General features: G+C 35.3%; 2 protein-coding genes across 3 annotated transcripts; one reads left to right on the plus strand and one right to left on the minus strand.

Moving 5' to 3' along the window:
- Window positions 1–4,905: 4,905 nt before the first annotated feature.
- Window positions 4,906–11,379, minus strand: cd2 (CD2 molecule). Its single transcript, XM_077205455.1, has 5 exons — window positions 10,914–11,379; window positions 9,456–9,752; window positions 9,104–9,346; window positions 7,806–7,958; window positions 4,906–6,895 (listed from the first exon to the last, which is right to left on the minus strand). Exons 1-5 carry the CDS (start codon window positions 10,969–10,971, stop codon window positions 6,603–6,605), a joined length of 1,044 nt encoding a protein of 347 aa, XP_077061570.1. The 5' UTR covers window positions 10,972–11,379; the 3' UTR covers window positions 4,906–6,602.
- A 4,036-nt stretch (window positions 11,380–15,415) lies between these two features.
- Window positions 15,416–19,744, plus strand: LOC143714047 (uncharacterized). 2 transcript variants are annotated; one of them, XM_077204947.1, is made up of 7 exons: window positions 15,416–15,532; window positions 15,993–16,301; window positions 17,346–17,612; window positions 18,462–18,540; window positions 18,976–19,001; window positions 19,098–19,154; window positions 19,244–19,744. In XM_077204947.1, exons 1-5 carry the CDS (start codon window positions 15,475–15,477, stop codon window positions 18,998–19,000), a joined length of 738 nt encoding a protein of 245 aa, XP_077061062.1. In that variant the 5' UTR covers window positions 15,416–15,474; the 3' UTR covers window position 19,001; window positions 19,098–19,154; window positions 19,244–19,744. The 2 variants fall into 2 exon arrangements, with proteins under 2 accessions (XP_077061062.1, XP_077061061.1); XM_077204946.1 differs by having other exon boundaries at window positions 15,417–15,532; window positions 18,459–18,540.
- The last annotated feature ends 339 nt before the right edge of the window (window positions 19,745–20,083 follow it).

Below are 20,083 nucleotides of genomic sequence, written 5' to 3' on the forward strand. Positions count from 1 at the left end.
TAGTTCCTACATGTGACTTTCAGTACCCCTGAGGGTCAACCTTACAGAGTAACCTGAATGACACCGACTCACTTCATGTTTATGTTTCACTTCTTGTTGGACTCAAACCAGCAACATTCTGGCCTACCCTAAACCTAACCCTAAACCAAACCCTACACTGTAAAAAAAAATCTGTTAAATTTACAGGAAAAAACTGGCAGCTGTGGTTACCAGAGTGTTCCTGTTCAAAATACGGTAGCAGCATTTTAGGTTTTACAGACTTTTAACCTTATATAGTTTTAAAGCAATAAACCGCATTTCATTATCTGATATAATGTTAATTTACTGATCTTTTGAAGTATTAATATCTTTTTTTTCCCATTGTAATACACTGACAGCCAACAATCACAGCAGTAATGAAAGTCACATGATCAATTGTAAAGCCCTTCACAAGCAGCTCTTCCACGAGAAAGGTTATAATAATATATAGAAGCTGCACTGTGTCATTCACACAAACATTAAACAACATCATGGTAACTTGTTGTAATTTAAAAAATGCAATAAGCATTATTTTAACAACATTATATGTAACATAAAACCCTAATGTACATAACTGATTAGAAAAAAAAACTAAGAAAATTATGAAGAAACAGTTATTTTAAAAAAATACATTAAATGTGAATTGTCACGCAGGGAATTGTGGGAATGTCAATTTACATTTTTTCACGGTAAATTATACAATGACTTGTTCTTTTTCACTTCAAAAAACTGTAAACTTACAGTAAAATTACATTAAATGTACCATTATATATATCACAGTTATTTACCGTGTATAGTAAGGAAACTTTCTGTTAACCAATTAACAGTTTTTCACTGTAGCATTTTTACAGTCTTTTACCGTTAAAATCAAGATCATTTTTTTACAGTGACCAGCTCATTCAGTGTATATATGAGCATTGATTTTTACACTGTAATCTTGAGTTTGTGGTGCATCTTTATTAGCAAGAGTCAGTTAATATGCCACTATCAAGGTAGCCTACATTATTGCGGTTTCAGTTCAGAGAAAAAAGAGAGAACTGAGAAAAAAAATGTAATCGATTCTGTATTTCAAAAATCAGATGGAGACTACTGCATTTGTAAAGAATGAATAATAATTTCCAGATTGTAAGGCAAGTTACGCACATTGTCTGTTGGCATTCCTCAAAAACAATTGTTTAAAGTCCCCCTTTAGTCAATCATTGTATCCCTTAAAACTCATCTTTGATCACCAAAATAACATATTTAAACGTTTTTTCCTTGAAAATAAATGTCTTCATGCCTTCAAATATCTTGAATGTAACTCTACTACATCCTTGCCTCATTTAGTATACGCGGTTCTATGAATATGCAAATGAGCCCCGCCTCCACTCACTCACACCAGCTCAGAGATCCAGTCCCTTTTATTTAGAATATATACAAATGTCATTTACATCTTTTAGTTTGTCAAGAGATTTAAAGCACCGTTTTTGAAGAGTGCACATGTGTGAACATGCTCTACTAGCCTACGTAAGAACGAGCCTATGATTGAATCTGGATATAAAACTAAATAACTGAGAAAAATTAGAAATAGTCCATGTCCGTAATTTATAGCAAAACGTGTAGCATTAATTCGATCTCAAACAGATTAATTAAAAGTAGGCTAGTTATTACTCTACCACCTGCATGACATCATTAACCAACGTGGTTGAACGACCAGTTTGTGACAATATGGTTTCGGGAAACAGTCGTGACTAGCTAGTTGATTTCTTCAACTTACTATGGTAATGAATCAGCGGGAGTCGGGACACACACTCCTGATTGGTTCAAGGTAGTTTTCATCAGAAACTCCAGCGATTGCAAGCCGTTTTTGAGACTGTCTTTGGTTCACGGGCAGGGCCGGCGCTCCGCACACGCACATCACGCACTGCGCGTAGGGCACCAAGTGCTTGGGGGGGCACCAAAAAATCTGGGTCGTGAAAAATCATCACAATAGGCTACAAGTATAAATAACAAATAAAACATGTCTAAAGCATGTTAATATACAAAAGCAATACAAAAGTAATATAGGCCTAGACCAAATTAGTCGAGAAAAAGGTGAATCTCCTGTGCCAGTCTCCCTCTGGTGCCCCCCCTTCCCCACCTCCCAGTGGTCTGTTCGATTATGCCTCAATCAATGTCAAATTTGGCAGACACCGACCTCAGACATCCCAGCAAACACAGAACGTTCCCCTAACGTTCCCGAAAGGTCCCATGAGGTTATTTTTTTGGGAACCAAACAAGAACGTTATAGGAACGTTCCATGTAGGTTATTTTTAGGTTCCATTTTTATAACGTAAGGAAAACGTTCCGGTAACGTTCCCCTAACGTTAAGGGAAAGTTCTAGGAACGTTCTGGGAACCAAAAACTAACGTTCCCAGAACGTTCCCAGAACCTAAATTTGTTTGCTGGGATGGCCTCGAAAAGGCACAAAGAGTCAGGGGCGGAAAAAAGGGAAAAGAAAAGACAGCGGGATGATACTCGCGCGTCGCTTGCAGGTAAGACAATGTTTTAAATAAAAATGTTAGTTTTGTAGCGCGGGCGCCCTTGTGTCGTGTATGCATGTCCAGGGGGGCGTCGCTAGAAGTGCAAATGATCCGGGACAGGCTTTTTTAGCCCTGCATGTTGAATATTTTATTTTAACGGGGGTCCGGGGAAAATTTTGAAACTTGGGCTGTTTAAGATGCAGTTAGTTTGTTTGAGAAGAAAAGGAAGACCGCTTAGATACGTTTTTTCGTTGTTGTTCTATGCGCATAATGCGGTCATTTTCAAAGAGGTTCATAGGCCAAGGCCCAACTTAGGGCGACATCTTTTGGTGAAACTGCAATTAGAAAAAAAACCCACAATCTCAGTGTTTGTATATTTTCATATTCAGAGAGTTGTCAAATTATTAGGGCTGGGAAAAGATTAATCGCATCCAAAACAAAAGTTTGTGTCTACATGATATATCTGTGTGTGCTGTGTATAATTATTTTGTATATATAAATACACACACACATGCACGTATTTAAGAAATATTTGCATGTATATACTGTATATATTTATATATAATTTATATTATATATACATTTAACTATTTTATATATAAATAACAAATATTTCTTAAAAAATATTTGGGGGGAGGGGGGGCACCACCAAGCATTTGTGCTTAGGGCACCCAAATGGCTAGCGCCGGCCCTGCCACGGCATATGAGAAAATACTCAGCAAAGGTGTTGACTTGCAACATGACTTGTTGGTCTTAAAGCATATAAAAAAACATCACATATTCATAAACAATATCAAAAGCTTGATTTTCACTACAGGGGGACTTTAAACACTTTTCCTCTTTAATATGTTTAATTGCATGTACACAGTGAAGCATGCAGCCCATATGCACGTATATTGTAACCGCATATCTTAGGCTACTTCAATAACTGTTGAAGTTCCCTAGCAGTTTCGTATTTGTGTATACTGGTGTATCTAAAAAAGTGATAACCTTATTTTAGCCACTTCCTGTGTGGACAACCTAAAACAGGAAACAACTACATATAGAACATAATTAAATCTACGCCACAGGGTTGTCATTTGCAAAAGCAAAAACAAACAAAAAAAGGTTTTACTTTTTATTGTTTGATGTCAGTTTCACATATTCTTTTGAAAAACACTGGTCACACATAATGTGCTTTATGACTTCCTTAGAGGCGTTCCAATCTGACACAGATGAGATTAAAGCGTGTCTTATTTCCATGATGACACATTTCTGACCAACACCAAAATTAGCATGCACTTCTCCTTTTATCATAAACGTGGAAATAATTACTCATGATGATGATTAATTGGAAAAATTGCCACGATGTGCATCAACAAACTTTCTGGCTTCACTAGTCTAAATTCTGTGAAACAGAACAGAGTATGTTTTATTTATTTATTTATCATCAGATTTTAATGCATTCAGTCCTTTCAGGCATTTTTACATAGACAATATTCAAAAATTTTCTTCTTTCTTCATTGTGTAAGCGCATCACTTATTTTCCTCAAAATTCATTATTACTTTTAGCTTAATATATTTATTAATAACTTGCTTTCTTTGCACGACTGAAAAAGTTGAAAGAGTCAATATTTTCTAATATTTATAAATTTTCTAATTAATATAGAAAATTCTAATATTTACCTGACATTTTTTTCCAACTTCACTCAGACTGGCATTTTACTTATTCGAATCTTACAGGCCAATTTTATCACAATACAATAGGATGCTGTCATTTGCAAGCAATTGTTAGTTGTGTATGGAATATTTATGCATGTCACATAATGTATTTTTATCAAGTGCTAAAATGTTAAAAGAAATCTCAGTTTACCACATGAGTGGCACACAAGAGTAAATTTTTTCTCATGCATTATTCATTTTTTACCATTTAAGAACAAGCTATGGAGAAATATTCACTGTGTAGCTGGGATTAATAATCTTATGTAGGGAAACAAGTTGATGTTTTGTCTTGAACTCTTAAGTGCAGTCTTCATCTTCAGAGGCCATCATCCCACACATACAGGAAAACAGCAAACAATAGAAGAAAAGCTGACATGACTGTGGGTGAAATGAGATGCAGTTAACCACATCCCTGAGGCCTTCACATGCTGGTAGATGTGTAGATTTTAAGTGTGAAAACGTCACCACAGCGCACAAGAACCGAAATGAGTTTTGCATACAAAAGCAAACTTTGCATTTGCACCATGATTTGGTGCAATTGTCATAGCATTGTCAAAACCAATTTCTGTTTTGTCTTTATATTTTCAGAAGACCTTAAAGGAGAAATAATGCAAAAGACGGACCTGAAAACTTTTCAATAATTTAAATAAACTATTTTAAATAATAAGAATTGCTATACAAAAACTCAAATATATAAATGCCTTTATTTTCCACTTTTATGGCCTCACAAAACACACACACACACACACACACACACACACACACACACACACACACACACACACACACACACACACACACACACACACACACACACACACACACACACACACACACACACACACACACACAATACAATAATTACTCTATAAAATACAGTTGTATCATGCACCGGCCAGCTCATAGACCAGCTATACACTTGAGCATGTCCTACCCCAAAAGAATGATATACATGAAGAAAAGGGAAACAATCGGGTTAGTTGTAGCTATGTACATAAGGATGATTCCCTCTCAAACCGGTGTCATGTTGAGATAACACAACCAACTGTCTAGAATAGATAATAAATAAAAATTATGCATCCACAGCAACAGATGTAAGTATAATGTTCAGAGCTCTGTTGCATTGTTTAAAGAGACGAATAAGAACGTGAGAGAAATGACCTTGAAAGGAATAATTCGTCTAAGAATTAACATTCTGTCATTGTTCACTCACGCTCACCTTACAAACAAACTAAAATTTAAGGTTTTTTTTCATTTAGGCTATAGGCTACCTTTCTCTGCCCCTATAAACTCTCAAAAAATATACGTAGACAAGTGATAATCTATTATTTTAAAGCTACGCTATATTACTTTTGGCGCTCTCGCGGCTGAAGCATATAAACTCGCGGAGGAACATTGTTTTGGTCATTATGTGAGTTGTGCTTCGGCTCCGCTGCGCGGATGATTCTGATAGCTTGAGGCGCGCGCTGTGGACAGTTTGTGTTTGTTTACAGTGTTCGCTTTATCAGTGCTAATGTCACTAACGACATCAAAACTCTCCCAGTAACGAAAGACATTCCCGAAAACCACAGTATATCATATGAGCAGATAAGTAGCTTATATCCCATTGTTGTTTGGACCTATTGAAAACAATTGTTTTTGAATAACGTTACAAACGTTTGCCAACATAACAAATGCTATTCATATCAAATAATGGTGGAAACTATAACTTGGAATCTCAAGAGATTGGTATTGTTTCTGCAATGTATTACAGTTACCAACCGAAACATTGTTTTGTGAACTGTGCACAGCAAATGCGATGCTATGCACATTATGTTGATTCGTGTTTTATTACCGTACTATCGCTTTCCATTTTTGCTTGCAAATTCTCCTTTTTTGTTATAGTTAGTAGGCTATATAATAAACATTCTTTCTGTTATTTACTGATATGATGTAAACACGCACGGAATAATGAAAGTAAGCAGTTTAATAATTGTTATAAAGTACACATTAATTTAGATTATTGTTATAGGCCAAAAGAAGATTGGATTTTGTTAATCTCTAACAAAAAAAATATATATTTTGCTTTGTAATTCGTCGTAAAGACTTGGAGTATATAGCGCACATGTTGTAAAGACAGTTTTTATGGTAATCTTGTAAATCACCATCTACTTTCCTTGTATAGACTAGAACAGCTTGGACATTCTGCCTAAGACGAGAAAAATGATAGTTTAGTATTAATAGCTAATAGTTGCGAGGGTGAGTATATGACCGATTTTTCATATTTAGAAAACTGTTTTTTTTTTTTTTTTAATTTTTTTTTTAATGACACTCTTACAATCAATAAATGTCTTTTACTCAATGAAAATCATTCTAGGAAAGTCTAATTTACTATGGTTCATCTCATTCCATTGGTCGGTACGGCTCTTGATTCCTCTTGTTTCGGTGCTGTTTGGTCCTCGGCTGAGGTAACGGAGGCGGGTATTCCTCATCCTCGTCCTGAGGCGGTGGGGGGGGTCGAGCACGGATCTGGGCTTTGGGTTGATTCTGGCTTCGAGGAGTTTCTGGAGATGGGCTGCAGGGCAATAAGTCTTCTTGCGGGACGGGTGGTGCCGGTTGTCCTCTAGCGGTCTGTTTGGATCTGCTTGTACCGTTATGACCTGGGGTAAGTCCTGATAGCCTTAACTCTTCCTCTTCTGGAAGATATCAAAGACAAGATGTTCATAACCTTGCATTTTTAAGATGTGTGTGATCTAGACTGTAAAGTTAATCTGTTATGTGTTAAGTGGTGGACTGATATGGATTTTTCAGAGAGCAGGATGACCAATATTTAATTACATAATATTATATAGCAGCTAGTAATATACCTGTAGCAAGTTCTTGATTTGTGTAATCCTGTTGTTGTATCTCTTTAGAAATAAAGAAATTGATAAAAACGTGAATCCAAGCAACCAACTGAGTGATTAGTAATCTGGTAAGTTTGCGTGCACTGGGAATTATATTTTCTCAAATTAATACCAAGTAACGCTAATTCTACATACAGTAGAGAGTGAATATGATATTTTTGTCTCATTTTTTAAAAGTGTGGATTCTTAGAAAACCTGTTTTTAGTGCCGATTGTTCTGTTAAATGCCACAGTAAACCACATAAAGACGTTTGTATACAGGATATTATGCGGAGCTCGGTTATATCGGTTTTCTAGATCGGTCTGGTGCTGCCTAAACAAAGAGATCTGGCAAATGCATTACATAACAGTGGCCTAACATATTCAAAATGTACAAATATTAAGCACTAAACATTTTTTGTTTTAAGAATCAGTCAACATGTTGAATCTAATACAAATGAGAAACAGGAAACTGTGGTAAAAGGATTCGCTTTCCTGTTTTAAACTTGTTAATTATAACCAGTTTTTAAACAGATACATTTATAGGAACATTCAAAATGTATAATTTCATTTAAATGCCTGTATTTAAGAGTTGGCATTTAAATACGCTGAGGATTGTGCCGAGAATTTTTCAAGCTCGACTAACGACAGCTTCATTTTAATCTTTTGTTGAAAATACAATTGCTCGTTGATTTATTCGAGTCGATGAAGACGTCACTGACCTTGTTGTCGCTTCGTACGTTGCCGACAGCTTTTACACGCACAGATGATGAGAACACAGATCAGCAGCAGCAGAAGGGCTCCTCCACCGGCTAGGATGCTCGCCATGATCCAGAAATCAAAGCCAAAGAGTTTACTATAACCTGAACCTGAACCTGTAAGACACAACCACAAGAAATCAATAACAGACAAGTGGATCATTAAAAAACAAGTTTTAAGCTGTTTAAAATAAAACTGCATCATATGTAATACTGTACGATCCAACGTTATTTCATGAGAGAGTCAAATGTTTGGACACACTTTATTCTTAATTAACTTTTAAAAACAATTTGATCTGAAAACTTCCATTTAAATGCTTAGAATTATTTTGTAGGCTAATATAGTTGTGTAAATGTTTTCATTTCATTTTAATGTCTACTGCTGGATGGTTTGGATTGGATAGTGAAGTGAAAGCATCATCAAGTGTGCAACATGCATGTTCCTTCAATGATGCTTAATCTGCAGTACGACCCAATACAGTACCAAGTGAACCATTTTTAATGTAGTCTGGGTTGTATTTTCTCTCACTTTGCATAATCTATTTCCATGGGAATGTCAATCATGTTGGCAAATTCAAATACCATTGAGTCTGAATGAACAACATTTGGCATCAACATAAATGAAGCATTTTCTCCTATTTATCTTAACTTTTTTTGTTTTGGTCACCACATAATTCTCAGACTTTTGTCATTTCATAGTTTTGATGACTTTGATATTGAATAAAGAACACTGTAAAAAAAATTACATAATAATTGTTGTTTCAATTATAAAAAGTAAGTGTTTGTGCTGCCTTAACATGCTAGGTTTTATTCAGCTTGAAATCTGAAACTGTATTCGCTGTATCCAGATAAATCATTCTTATGATACATTTTAAGTTGTGATAGCTAATTGCAAACATTTTTTAACAGTGAATAAATGTGTCCAAACTTTTGATTTATCTTTATAAGTACACAGTTTAACACCATTTTGCTGAGTCAATGTGAAAAATACTGTTGCTTTTCTGTTCACGATTGTTCACTAGATTCACGATTGTACGTCAGCAGCAAAAACAGGAAACGGCCCAAAAACCAGTTCATATACTTTATGGAACAAAAGTGAAATCGTGAAAAGTGCCAGAGCTGCACATCTTGATTTTTTACATCAATGTTTAAGTTCAGGTCTGTTCAAACCCAGAAAGCTCTAGATTTAGATGTTTCCTTACAGACAACACAAGAGTATTTTTAACCATTTCAAGAAAAAGCATGAAATAAGAAATACTTACATGATACTGGGATTCTCTCACTTTTGTGTTTGCTGGCAGGATTGTGTGCCTCGCATGAGTACGGTTTATTCTCCTGTACTTGAGTAGATGACAAGAACACCTGAGGGTTTTTTTCATTCTGGATAATTTTGTCTTCTTTATACCAGGATAGAGTCAGATCTTCTCTTTTTCCGATGTCACAGGAGAGAGTCGCTTTCCCATCATCTGTGCATCTGAACTTTACAGTAGGTTTAGGGGCCTTTTCTGTTTCAGAAACATGGTGGTTATTTACTACTACTGTAGCTATAGAAATATACAGTCTGACTTTGTTATTATTATTGTGTTGGAAAGGTAGAAATATTTGTCATCTTACCATATACTTTAATTTCCTTTTCTCCTTTAACAATCTCTGTACCTTCATCAGTAGATGCGGTGAATGTATATTTGCCCGTGTCATTCAGACTAACACTTAAAAATCTCAATGATCCATCTTCTTCCATAGATACACCTTCAGATATTTCTCTGATTGTCCCACCTTTCCAGCGAAGAATGTAGCCGTTTCTGTCATGGACCCATTTTATCTCAGGTGGTTTCACATTGTTTGTTTTTGTCAGCTTAATGATGCAGGACGTTCCCACTAGTAGATCTGTTTTACATTCCTCTGTTGAGACTATAATAAATAAAATCATATTAGTATTTAATAAACTCAACAGGGTTCAACTGCTCATATGTGGTTCACTATGAGGAAAAACAGAGAATGAATAATTCTCAGGGTGGGTTTCTTTCTACAAGTCAATTTCGGTTCAGACACTAACTTTAGACAACACAGTTCAATATTATATTCCCACAATAAAAAAAGTTAATTTAACACACACTGACTCCTATAACAACAACAGGATCTTTCATCACACTGTACGGGGTAAGTTGTCAAAATAAGGGATCTGTGTTAGGCAGCCTAATAAATCAAAATTTAAACAATATAACTATTATAAAAACAGCAGAAAGGTAAAAGGTAACTCAAAAATACCAAACCAATGTAACGGACAACAGAAGTTAAATTACAACACATATGCCCTGACCTGACATTTATGTATCTATAAAGAAACTGTTCAAATCTGAAGTTCAAATCTACCTTTGTTATACATCTATACTTATGTTAGTGTGTTTCTCTTACACACAAACCTTGAAGCTCTTGAAGAATCATTTCTTTCTTATTTCGAAGAACATTTTAATAATCTAAAGAAACTTTTTCCACTACAAAGAACTTTTTGTGGAATTTAAATATTCCATTGATGTTTAAATGTTCTCACAGAAACATAAATGCCAATACAGAACCTTTATTTTTACGAGAGTAACACTATAATTTGACTACATATCTAAATGTTCGATTTTCTGTGAGTGTCTTCAATTAAAGGCTGACACGAACAAACACTCATTGCAGCAGTTTGTGTGTAAACGTAACTAGATTTGCATTTCAAAGTGTCCAAAAATTACAGCAGAAGTGCATTTGTTCAAGTGTCCACTATAATATCGCATTTGTTGCTTTAAGGGCATATTTTAACTGATCTAGCACTTAAAAATGACACTTCAATAGTGTTTCTGACAAAAGCGAATTTAGATGTTACAGTGACTTGATAAAATTTACTTGATAGTAAATAACTTAGTATGCCTTAGATCAAATGTTAATATGGATTACTATTCTTGATATCTTTTAATCGCATCGTAACATTTGATCTCAACTACAAAATATATATTTACAAAATATATAAGAAAAACAGCTTCTTCACTTCAGTCTATTAACATTTCTATTCAAAATAAAGTGACAACCTACCAGAGAGTGCAGCGAAGCCACAGAGGAGTAACAATAAGAGATTGTATTGGCAGTTCATTGCTCTTCTGAACACAGCAAATGTTCCAGAACCTTTTTCACAATCAACTGGAGGAAACAGAATGAATTTCCTGTTTTGCGATCAGAGAGTTGGCGGTTATGCTGAAAGAATCATGAAGTAAAGATGCCAGTTGTGCAGAAATTGAGACGGCGCTTCACAGGTGTGGAAGGATGTCATCTAATGTGCTGCATTATGAAGCAGGTGTTTCTGTCTAACAGATATAGAATAGATCTGATGTTTTGAGATGTTGGCCAGCTATTTTTATCTTTGGTCTTGCGGACTAGAAAGCTGGCAAGCACTGATTTATGAATAAAACAAATATATATTTGATATAATTTATAGATAGATAAGATAGGCTGATGGAAAGGTTTGTTGTAGATGTTTTTCATATTATCTCATACTGGATCTAGGTCAGTGGTTCTAAACTGGTGGATCACGACCCCAAAATGGTTTGCATGTCTGTAGCAGTGACCTGGTGGCTTAAATACATCATTGTGTGACAATTTAAATGTCATACAATGCTGCCATCTTGTGAGCAACTTTTCTTTTGAAATGCCTTAAAATTGAGACATGTGCATTAAAGATGACCTGTTATGCCCTTTTACAAAGTCTTGATGTTGTTTTCAGCCTCTACTAGAACAGGTTTTCCTGCTTGAATGTGGATTATTTTCCTCATATTCTCCATTGTTACGGCTTCTCTCTTCCCATTCTGTCAGTAACGCTCTGTTTACTTCCTGTCTCTATGAAGCCCCTCCTTCTGAAAAGCACACTGCGCTCTGATTGGTCGGCTGGACCAGTGTGTTGTGATTGGTCAAGCGCTTCGAGCGAGTTTGGAAAATGTCCCGCTCCTTACCATAACTCTTTTCGTTTACATTTAAAAAAAATAAAATAAACATATTAATATGTGGTTCAGGCAATATGTGCATACTCTGATTATCTTTACTGAAATAAAATTAAATATGACATAAAATACAACCATGTCTCTTTTTGTTAAATTGCAGTTTTAGTGATCAGTAATAGCTATAACGGTATAAAAGGTATAAGAAGCTATACAATAGAAATAAAGCAAACAATCTTTAACTATCTTTATCATTAAACCACAGATTTGATTTTTAAACAATTACATTCTCGCCTGAAATGTCCATTTCGTGACACAACAACAGTATTTTTTTTTTTTTAATTTTGCTGGTTTTCTCCTCCGTCATTGGCGCTTACTGGTTAGTGCGAGATGCATTCTGGGATACCTGGCTATCTCAAGTCCGCACAAGACACCTCTCTCGATGCATCCTCGATAAAATGGTTCTCGATAAAATAACACATCCGGGGTTCCCTTTCGAGGGAACTAGACGCTGAGTCGATGACGCTTTGGGAACGCCCCTGCGTGATTGCGTCTGAATAACTTGTGTCAACTAGTCCAAAGGTGAGAGTGAGCGTTACGGGCGGGTGACGTCACGACCAGGAAAGGATAAAAGCACATCCAGCCTTCAGCAAGCGCTCTGTGTTCATACTGTCTGTCTTATTTATTGTTGTCTGACTGTCACTATATCAGTCACAAGCATATACATTATGGCGAGCAAACAAAACGTTTCACTACGGGTGGGGATACACACGATTTATGTGTTGTTTGCTTGTAACGGAGCATGATCTGTCAGCGCTCGAGGGCGCTTACTATGAGCATTGCGAGTTACTTTTGCTTTACTGCCCGATTGGTACAGTGCTGGAGTTACCGCGGGTTTGTTTTCCGCAGGGTTATCCCCTTCCACACTGAAGCTGTACGTGACAGCCTTAGCAAGAGCTGCCAACTCTCACGCATTCACCGTGAGACTCACGCAATTGACCCTTTTCACACTCTCTCACGCCACACATCCATTTTCTCACGCAGAGAAAAATTGCGAAGCAAAGAGGACACTGACACCGCGACAGACAAGTTACTTTTGATATGTAGGCCAGGACGGCTTAGAAAGCCTTGTTATATAAGGATGTATCCCTGTAGAATGTGGTATACGGCAGTTTGGTCCTCTCCGCTCACTTTCATAAGGTTTTACAACTTCGACCTGGGCGATACCCCAAGATCACAGGTGCTCTTGTCTTAGTTGTGCTCTCAGTATTCACACAGACAGGCTCTGGTTCATATGGCGCTCGGGCATTCTCGTCCCCATCAACGCAGCGCGAGTTCTCTCGAAAGGGAATGTCTCAGGTTATGACTGTAACCCTAGTTCACTGTGAAGGGAACGAGACGCTGCGTCACTTTGCCATACTCCCTGCATTCCTGTGATCGACTTTCTTTGGCTAATTCGAGGCTAACGCCGGTCAGACCGGATGTGCTTTTATCCTTTCCTGGTCGTGACGCTCACTCTCGCCAATGGACTAGTTGACACAAGTGCTTCAAGTCACCTTTATTTATATAGCGCTTTTTAAAATACAGATTGTTTCAAAGCAGCTTTACAGAGATAACAGGAAAATAATGTTGTAATAATATTGTTAAATATAAAATGATCAGACGCAATCACGCAGGGGCGTTCCCAAAGCGTCATCAACGCAGCGTCTAGTTCTCTTCTTAGGGAACTAGGGTTACAGTCGTAACCTGAGACGATTTGAGCTGTACTTGGCTAGATGTGAACTTTGAATTGAAGCAGTACTTGGGCAGCGACTGATGATGTTTCACGGGAACACAAGTACAAACAAGAACGCATATTGAGAAACGGCCTACTAACTAACTCAACCAGGCCCCGCCCCTTTATTCTGCATGAATTATTTAAATGAGGAATATTGTGACGTGTTCGTTCCCGGCAGTGTTGGGGAAAGTTACTTTTAAAAGTAATGCATTACAATATTGCGTTACTCCCCAAAAAAGTAACTAAGTACGTTACTTAGTTACTTTTTATGGAAAGTAATGCGTTACATTACTTTTGCGTTACTTTTTCTCACCTGCATGGGCTTATTTGTTTGTTTTTTAATAACAGCTAAAACAATCTATTTTTGCCAATTGTTAAGGCCCTTTCACATCAAAAGTTAAATGAATAAGCCTAAGGCTGAAGGAAATGCATATTTACTCCTGTACAGTAGAGGGCGCCGCTCAAACAAACCTTTCAGCTGCTGCTGTTCTTGATTAAATAACAATAGGATACAGGAGAAGGAAGTTCAACACTCTTATTTCTAAACCTAATCTAAAGTCATTTTTGCTTATTAGTATGGTTGAATTTGTTCATTGTAGGTCAGCAGCAAAGACATTGGTTAATAAAGTGAGATTAAATACATAAAGTATATTTGTGTAATTTAACATAGTTAATTATAAAACTTTTGCACAAAATTCTGAGATTGCATTTGACTGTTTTTATTCATTTTGAGGAATACTGAATGTTTTTGTGCAAGTGAGATGAGTAAATGCATGTTCAATGCAAATGCACACAACACCTCACTTTATTTCTCTCAACATGGGGACAGGAGAGCTGTCAGTCAATAAATGAGAAAAAGTAACTCGCGTTACTTATTTGAAAAGTAACTCAGATATTTTGTTGTAAATAGAAAAAATAATGCGTTACTTTACTAGTTACTTGAAAAAGTAATCTGATTACGTAACTCAAGTTACTTGTAATAAGTTACCCTCAACACTGGTTCCCGGTAGAAAACTCATGACTAGAGGTGTTTCAGGGAGTTCAGAAACAGTGGCACTGATATATATATATATATTTTTTTTTTATTTAACCTTTATTTAACCAGGTTTGTCTCATTGAGATATAAAATCTCTTTTTCAAGAGAGACCTGGCCAAGATAGCAGAACAAATTAGATCACACAATCACAGAACAAACACAAAAGAGGCAAAGACAACTCAAGTACATTTCAATTTAAATAAAAGTGCCATTAATTAAAACATTTGCACGTGTGGATGGACTCATGCTCTATAGTTTTAACATAACCTTTCATTTCAAAATCATTTAAGGAAATTAGACACTGTAGTTGAAGTGTTTTCTGTATCATAAGAAGCTGCAACAAACATGAAAGCCTTTTTGAACAACTCTGTCCGTGCTTGAGGTCCATTCCACGAAATAGTTTTCTGGGACTGTAAACCATAGGTACTCTGTGTAAAAGAAAGAAATTCAGATATAGAGAATAACTCCCGCTGGAGGGACTTTGCAGAGCTTTTTATGTTCAAACAGCAACATGTGTGTACTTGGCAAAATGAGCATTGTGTATCAATATTAGCTTTAGCCTATATTTAGTCATGAAATGTTTGGCAGGGTAAAATCTGTTTACTATTTTGAAAGATGGTTATTTTACCTTAGAGAAAGGGTATAAACATTTGTCACACCATCAAGCAGAGGTTCTCTTGTAATTTCGGTGAATTTCATTTCGCATTGAACCACAAGAGGGCATGAAAGATCATGAAGCCCAACACAACCTACAGACTCGAGACAGAAACAGCTCTGTTACATGGTTACACTAGATTATACACTAACACAAGCCCAAGGAGATCGAAAGAGAAGAAGAAAAGCAGTGTGAAGATGTTCTTCAGATGTTCTCATATTCTCTGGATCTTGATCCTCTGCGAAGCTGTTTCAGGTAATAGTTCAATCTTTAGTACAAAATATATAGTGCTGTATTGGGAATGATATCAGAAAGTTATATCATGGTACTGAATGATTATTTGGCATTTATAAAACACTCCAAGATACTTAAAGCTTGAGAAAATCATCAGATGTCTAAAAGGTTGTTTTTTGTTCTTTTTAGTATAAGAAGTCTTCGCTTTAAATGAAAATCAAACCTCTTAAATTGTATATTCATATTTAATTTGGTGCCTTTAAGTTTCAAGAGTGGTTTAAAATAACAACCACAAAATACCATTGCATTTTGAATTAGATTGTTTAAATCATAAAATTGAGTAGAACTAACTGTTAAAACAATGATGGAAACTCAGGGTTTTTAACATTGTTTTGGGAAAAAAAAATATACTATGCAATGCCAAACTTGCTTATAAGTTTCCTGCTGTCAATATAATTTGGTAATATATAATTTCCCTCAGGTGATAATGTGATGAAAGCGGTGAATAGTGAAACTACGTTCTCTCCCGTGTCTGGATCTGTGTATCCCGGCACCACCAGCATTACATGGAAACACAGAGACAATGCTGGAGTTGTTGTGAAGGTCATTGAATGGGAGCGGGAGGATGACAGCACTGCAATTCCCAACTCCAAATTCAGATCCCACGCAAGCCTGGACAAACGCACTGGAGAACTCACTTTAAGATCTCTACAGCTCACACACACTGGAGTTTATACCCTCGACATCAACAGTAAAGAGCAAAGAAAACAATTCACTCTGACTGTTATAGGTGAGTCCAAATAAAACGTGCACATTTCATTTTCATCATCATAATTATTTACATATATTACAGCTGTGTTACAAATAATTTAGTTATCAACTAATGTTCTGGGTCATATAACAAAAATGTATTTAAATGTTAAAACATTTTTTTTAAATTATAATTTTCTTTTTGATGGGCAAAAATACACCAGTATTTTTTTATATAGTTTTATTATATTGTGAATTAGCTTTTATTTTTATATTTTTAGTTTTCATGTTAATTTTTGTTTTTTTGTTTGTAATATCTTTATGCTTTTGCCATGTTATCAGTTTTTTTTATATTGCTTTTTGGTTTGATTTATTTTTTAATTTTAGTTATTTCATTTTCCAGTTATAATTTAGCGCATCAACTTAAAAATATTTCAGTTGATTTCATTTAGTTTAAGTTTTAGATCTAACATTTTTAATTTATATTATTTAAAAAAAAATGTTTTTTTTAATTTTTTGTAATTTTGTTTTGTGCTTTTGCCATGTTTTTAGTTTTTCATAGGTTTGAATCAGTTTTAGTTTAGTTTTAGTTTTTCAGTTTATTAAACTTACATTTAACTTATTTATTTTTTTGCCAATGCAACATTCCCAATTTTCGATTAGTTGAAGTATTTCATCTAATTTTTTTGTTGTTTTTGTTTATATTATAGCTTTATTTCAATTAACAGAAGTTTTTAATAGTTTAGTTCATGATAATAACCCTACAATAAACAGGTACTTAGAGTAATGATTTTTATTAAGCGCATTACTAATTATAAATTACATACAAATACAATATATTTGGTGCATATTTACCTTTTGATGAACATTGGATCAGAATAAGTACTGTATATTATTGTAAGTACTTGTAATGTAACACATTACTTTTCATAAAAGGTAACCAAGTAACGCAATAAGTTACTTTTTGGGGGAGTAACGCAATATTGTAATTTATTACTTTAAAAGTAACTTCCCTTAACACTGTATGTGTATATATATATATATATATATATACACTGTTGTTAATTTTCATCTTAATTCACAGAGCCTTCCCGCAAACCTTATATTAAAAAAGAATGCGTATTGGGAGATGTTCCTAAATGTTCCTTGAGTTGTGATGATGATGGCCCATCTGAAAGTACAGTAATCTGGAAGAACTCGGCTGGAGAGACACTGTACAGACGAGATCGTAATACGAGGATATTAACAGTGACCAAGAGCAGTGACCCAGAAAACTCCTACACCTGCACACTAAAGAGTGCAGTGAACGAGGAGACCAGTGATCCAATGTATGAGAGAGATCTGTTTGACGGTAAGACAAAAGTAATAACATTAATCACCTTACTGGATATTATCAGGCCACAACCATAGTTTACACAAGTACACAAGCGCTTGGTATTCAGTTATTTATTTTTTTAAAGCCGAGTTTATATCCCACACTTCTGACTTTTTTCTCTCAATTCCGAGTTTATATCTTAAACTTCTGAATATTTTTCTCTTAATTCCGAGTTTATATCTTAAACTTTTGACTTTTTCTCTCAATTCCGAGTTTGCATCTCACATTTCTGACTTTTTTCTCTCAGTTCCGAGTTATATTTCATACTTCTGAATGTTTTTTTTTTCAATTACGAGTTTGTATCTCACATTTCTGACTTTTTTCTCTCAATGCCGAGTTTATATCTCAAACTTCTAACTTTTTTTTTGTTGCAATTGTGAGTTTATACCTTGTTTTTCTGACTTTACCTATTCTCGTAATTCCAAGTTTATAACTCACAATTCAGACTTTTGGTTCCGAATTATGAGTTAAAATCTCACAGTTGTTAGTCATAACATTTGAATTGTGTATATGTTTTTGTTTTATTTTTTATTTCATGGAAGAAACAAACAAGAAATACGCTGACCAGCGCTTGTATCTATATTTGCGCACTTCCGTAAAATAGGATATATATGTTAGTTATATACTATCATTTAGGTAATTCTTTAATTCACATATGCACTATGCAAGATACAATTGAATAATTCCCTTATTAATTAATAACCTTATTAATCTAATTAAAGTCATGTTTTGTGTTCACCATAAGATCTATAACATGCATTTAGAAACCAGATAGGTAAATTTTCATTTCATGCCAACTGTTTTAACCTATTTTTTCTTCAGTAGATTCCATTGCACAATCTAACATTGCAATTATCATTGCAACTGTCATCGCTGTGGTCCTTTTGTTGATCCTGTTTATATGGTAAGACTGTATTTAATCTTTCAAACATTTTAAATGTGTTTCTTTATCATCTGCTCAAAACAGCATTTTAACCATTGTCCCAAACTTGAGGAAATTTGCCATTTGCAAACTGTTTTACTTCCATAATGTCACATTTATTATAAAGCCAGATATTAAGTGAGAAAATGTAGGGCAGGACTTGATTGTATAGGAATGTTTTTAAATTGTGAAAAATGGCAGAATGAAGAGCTTCATGTTGAGTCTGCTAAAACAATGCTTAAATAATTATTAGGCTGTTAGTTAACATTAGTAGCCTATGCTGTCTGCGAGATGTCAGCAGAAATCATGCGCTCATGAATCATTCACATACAAATAAGAATGTGTATTGATAAAGTATAAATAGGGTTGAATATGATTTCATGTTGACTAATGATTAGTGTGTCCCTTCTATTCAAGGTGTTTGCTTAGGAGATGCTTGTAGAGTAAGTTTATTTTCTTTATTCCTTGTAGAAAATCATTACTGTGTGCAATATTATAGACAAATTAAATTGATCTTTGTCTCTATGGGTTCTGTGCAGTGATATACACAGCTGATGAATTCTGTCTGTTTCATGTCTGACCAATCAGCATCCAAGGTACTACTCTAAATGTTTTTAATATCATGTACATTTAAAAAACAAGCATGTTTTTTTTGTTTTTTCTTACTTACAGTTTTTCCCCACAGAAATGGCATCCATGAGTGAATGACTGATGCTCATCATAAACCTCATGGCTCTTCAAATGCAAAGACACATGTGGATCTTCTCGACACATTTGTCTGGTCATCGGCTCTAAAGCCCAGCTTTACTAAACAATCTGCTCTTAACTATCAGTGCCTTCATAACTTTGACTGTCTCCTCTGGTTCTGAATATATAGGTCTAATACTGTTACATATGCAAATACTTTTTCAAGGAGGGACAAGATGAGAATATCTTCCTGGCACCAAACAGAGAGTAGCGTATAAATAAACAAATCATTCTGATTCATTTTTCTTTTGTGGGGAAAAGCAGAGCAGTAATTTAATTCTATTTTATGTAGCTACCAAGGCAAAGGGATTGTTCTGTGCTCACATCCAAAATGTGATGAGTTTGATAAAGGGACATGAACCAATAAAATAGCAAACATTGAATGAAGTGTAAATCCTGAATAAAATAATAATGAATAAAATCCTCTGTAAAATGTGAATGCATCTAGTGTGGTTATTTTTCATGCATTATGGTAATGGTTGGTAGTCTTGCTGGAGACAGACACACACTTGTGCCAGACATTAACAATTTAATCCCACTGGTCACAATAGCCTCTGTGCACAATGGGCTGAGCGAACGTTCGATTTCATTCAGAGTTGGCATATCAATGTACGGTTATGAGCCTGTCGATTTCACTACCAGAATTTTCCCACAGAAATGGCAGCCGCCGGTAGCAGTTCTTCCTTTTCCTTTTCCCGGTGTCTTTCGGATTTACCGGCAGTGAGCGTCAGCGACATCCACAGGATGATACACTCCTCCTTCCGTTAGTTTCCATAAA

Source organism: Siphateles boraxobius, unplaced genomic scaffold (assembly GCF_051911475.1).
Source record: "Siphateles boraxobius isolate OS27281-9 unplaced genomic scaffold, OSU_SipBor_1 53, whole genome shotgun sequence".
NCBI lineage: Eukaryota > Metazoa > Chordata > Actinopteri > Cypriniformes > Leuciscidae > Siphateles > Siphateles boraxobius.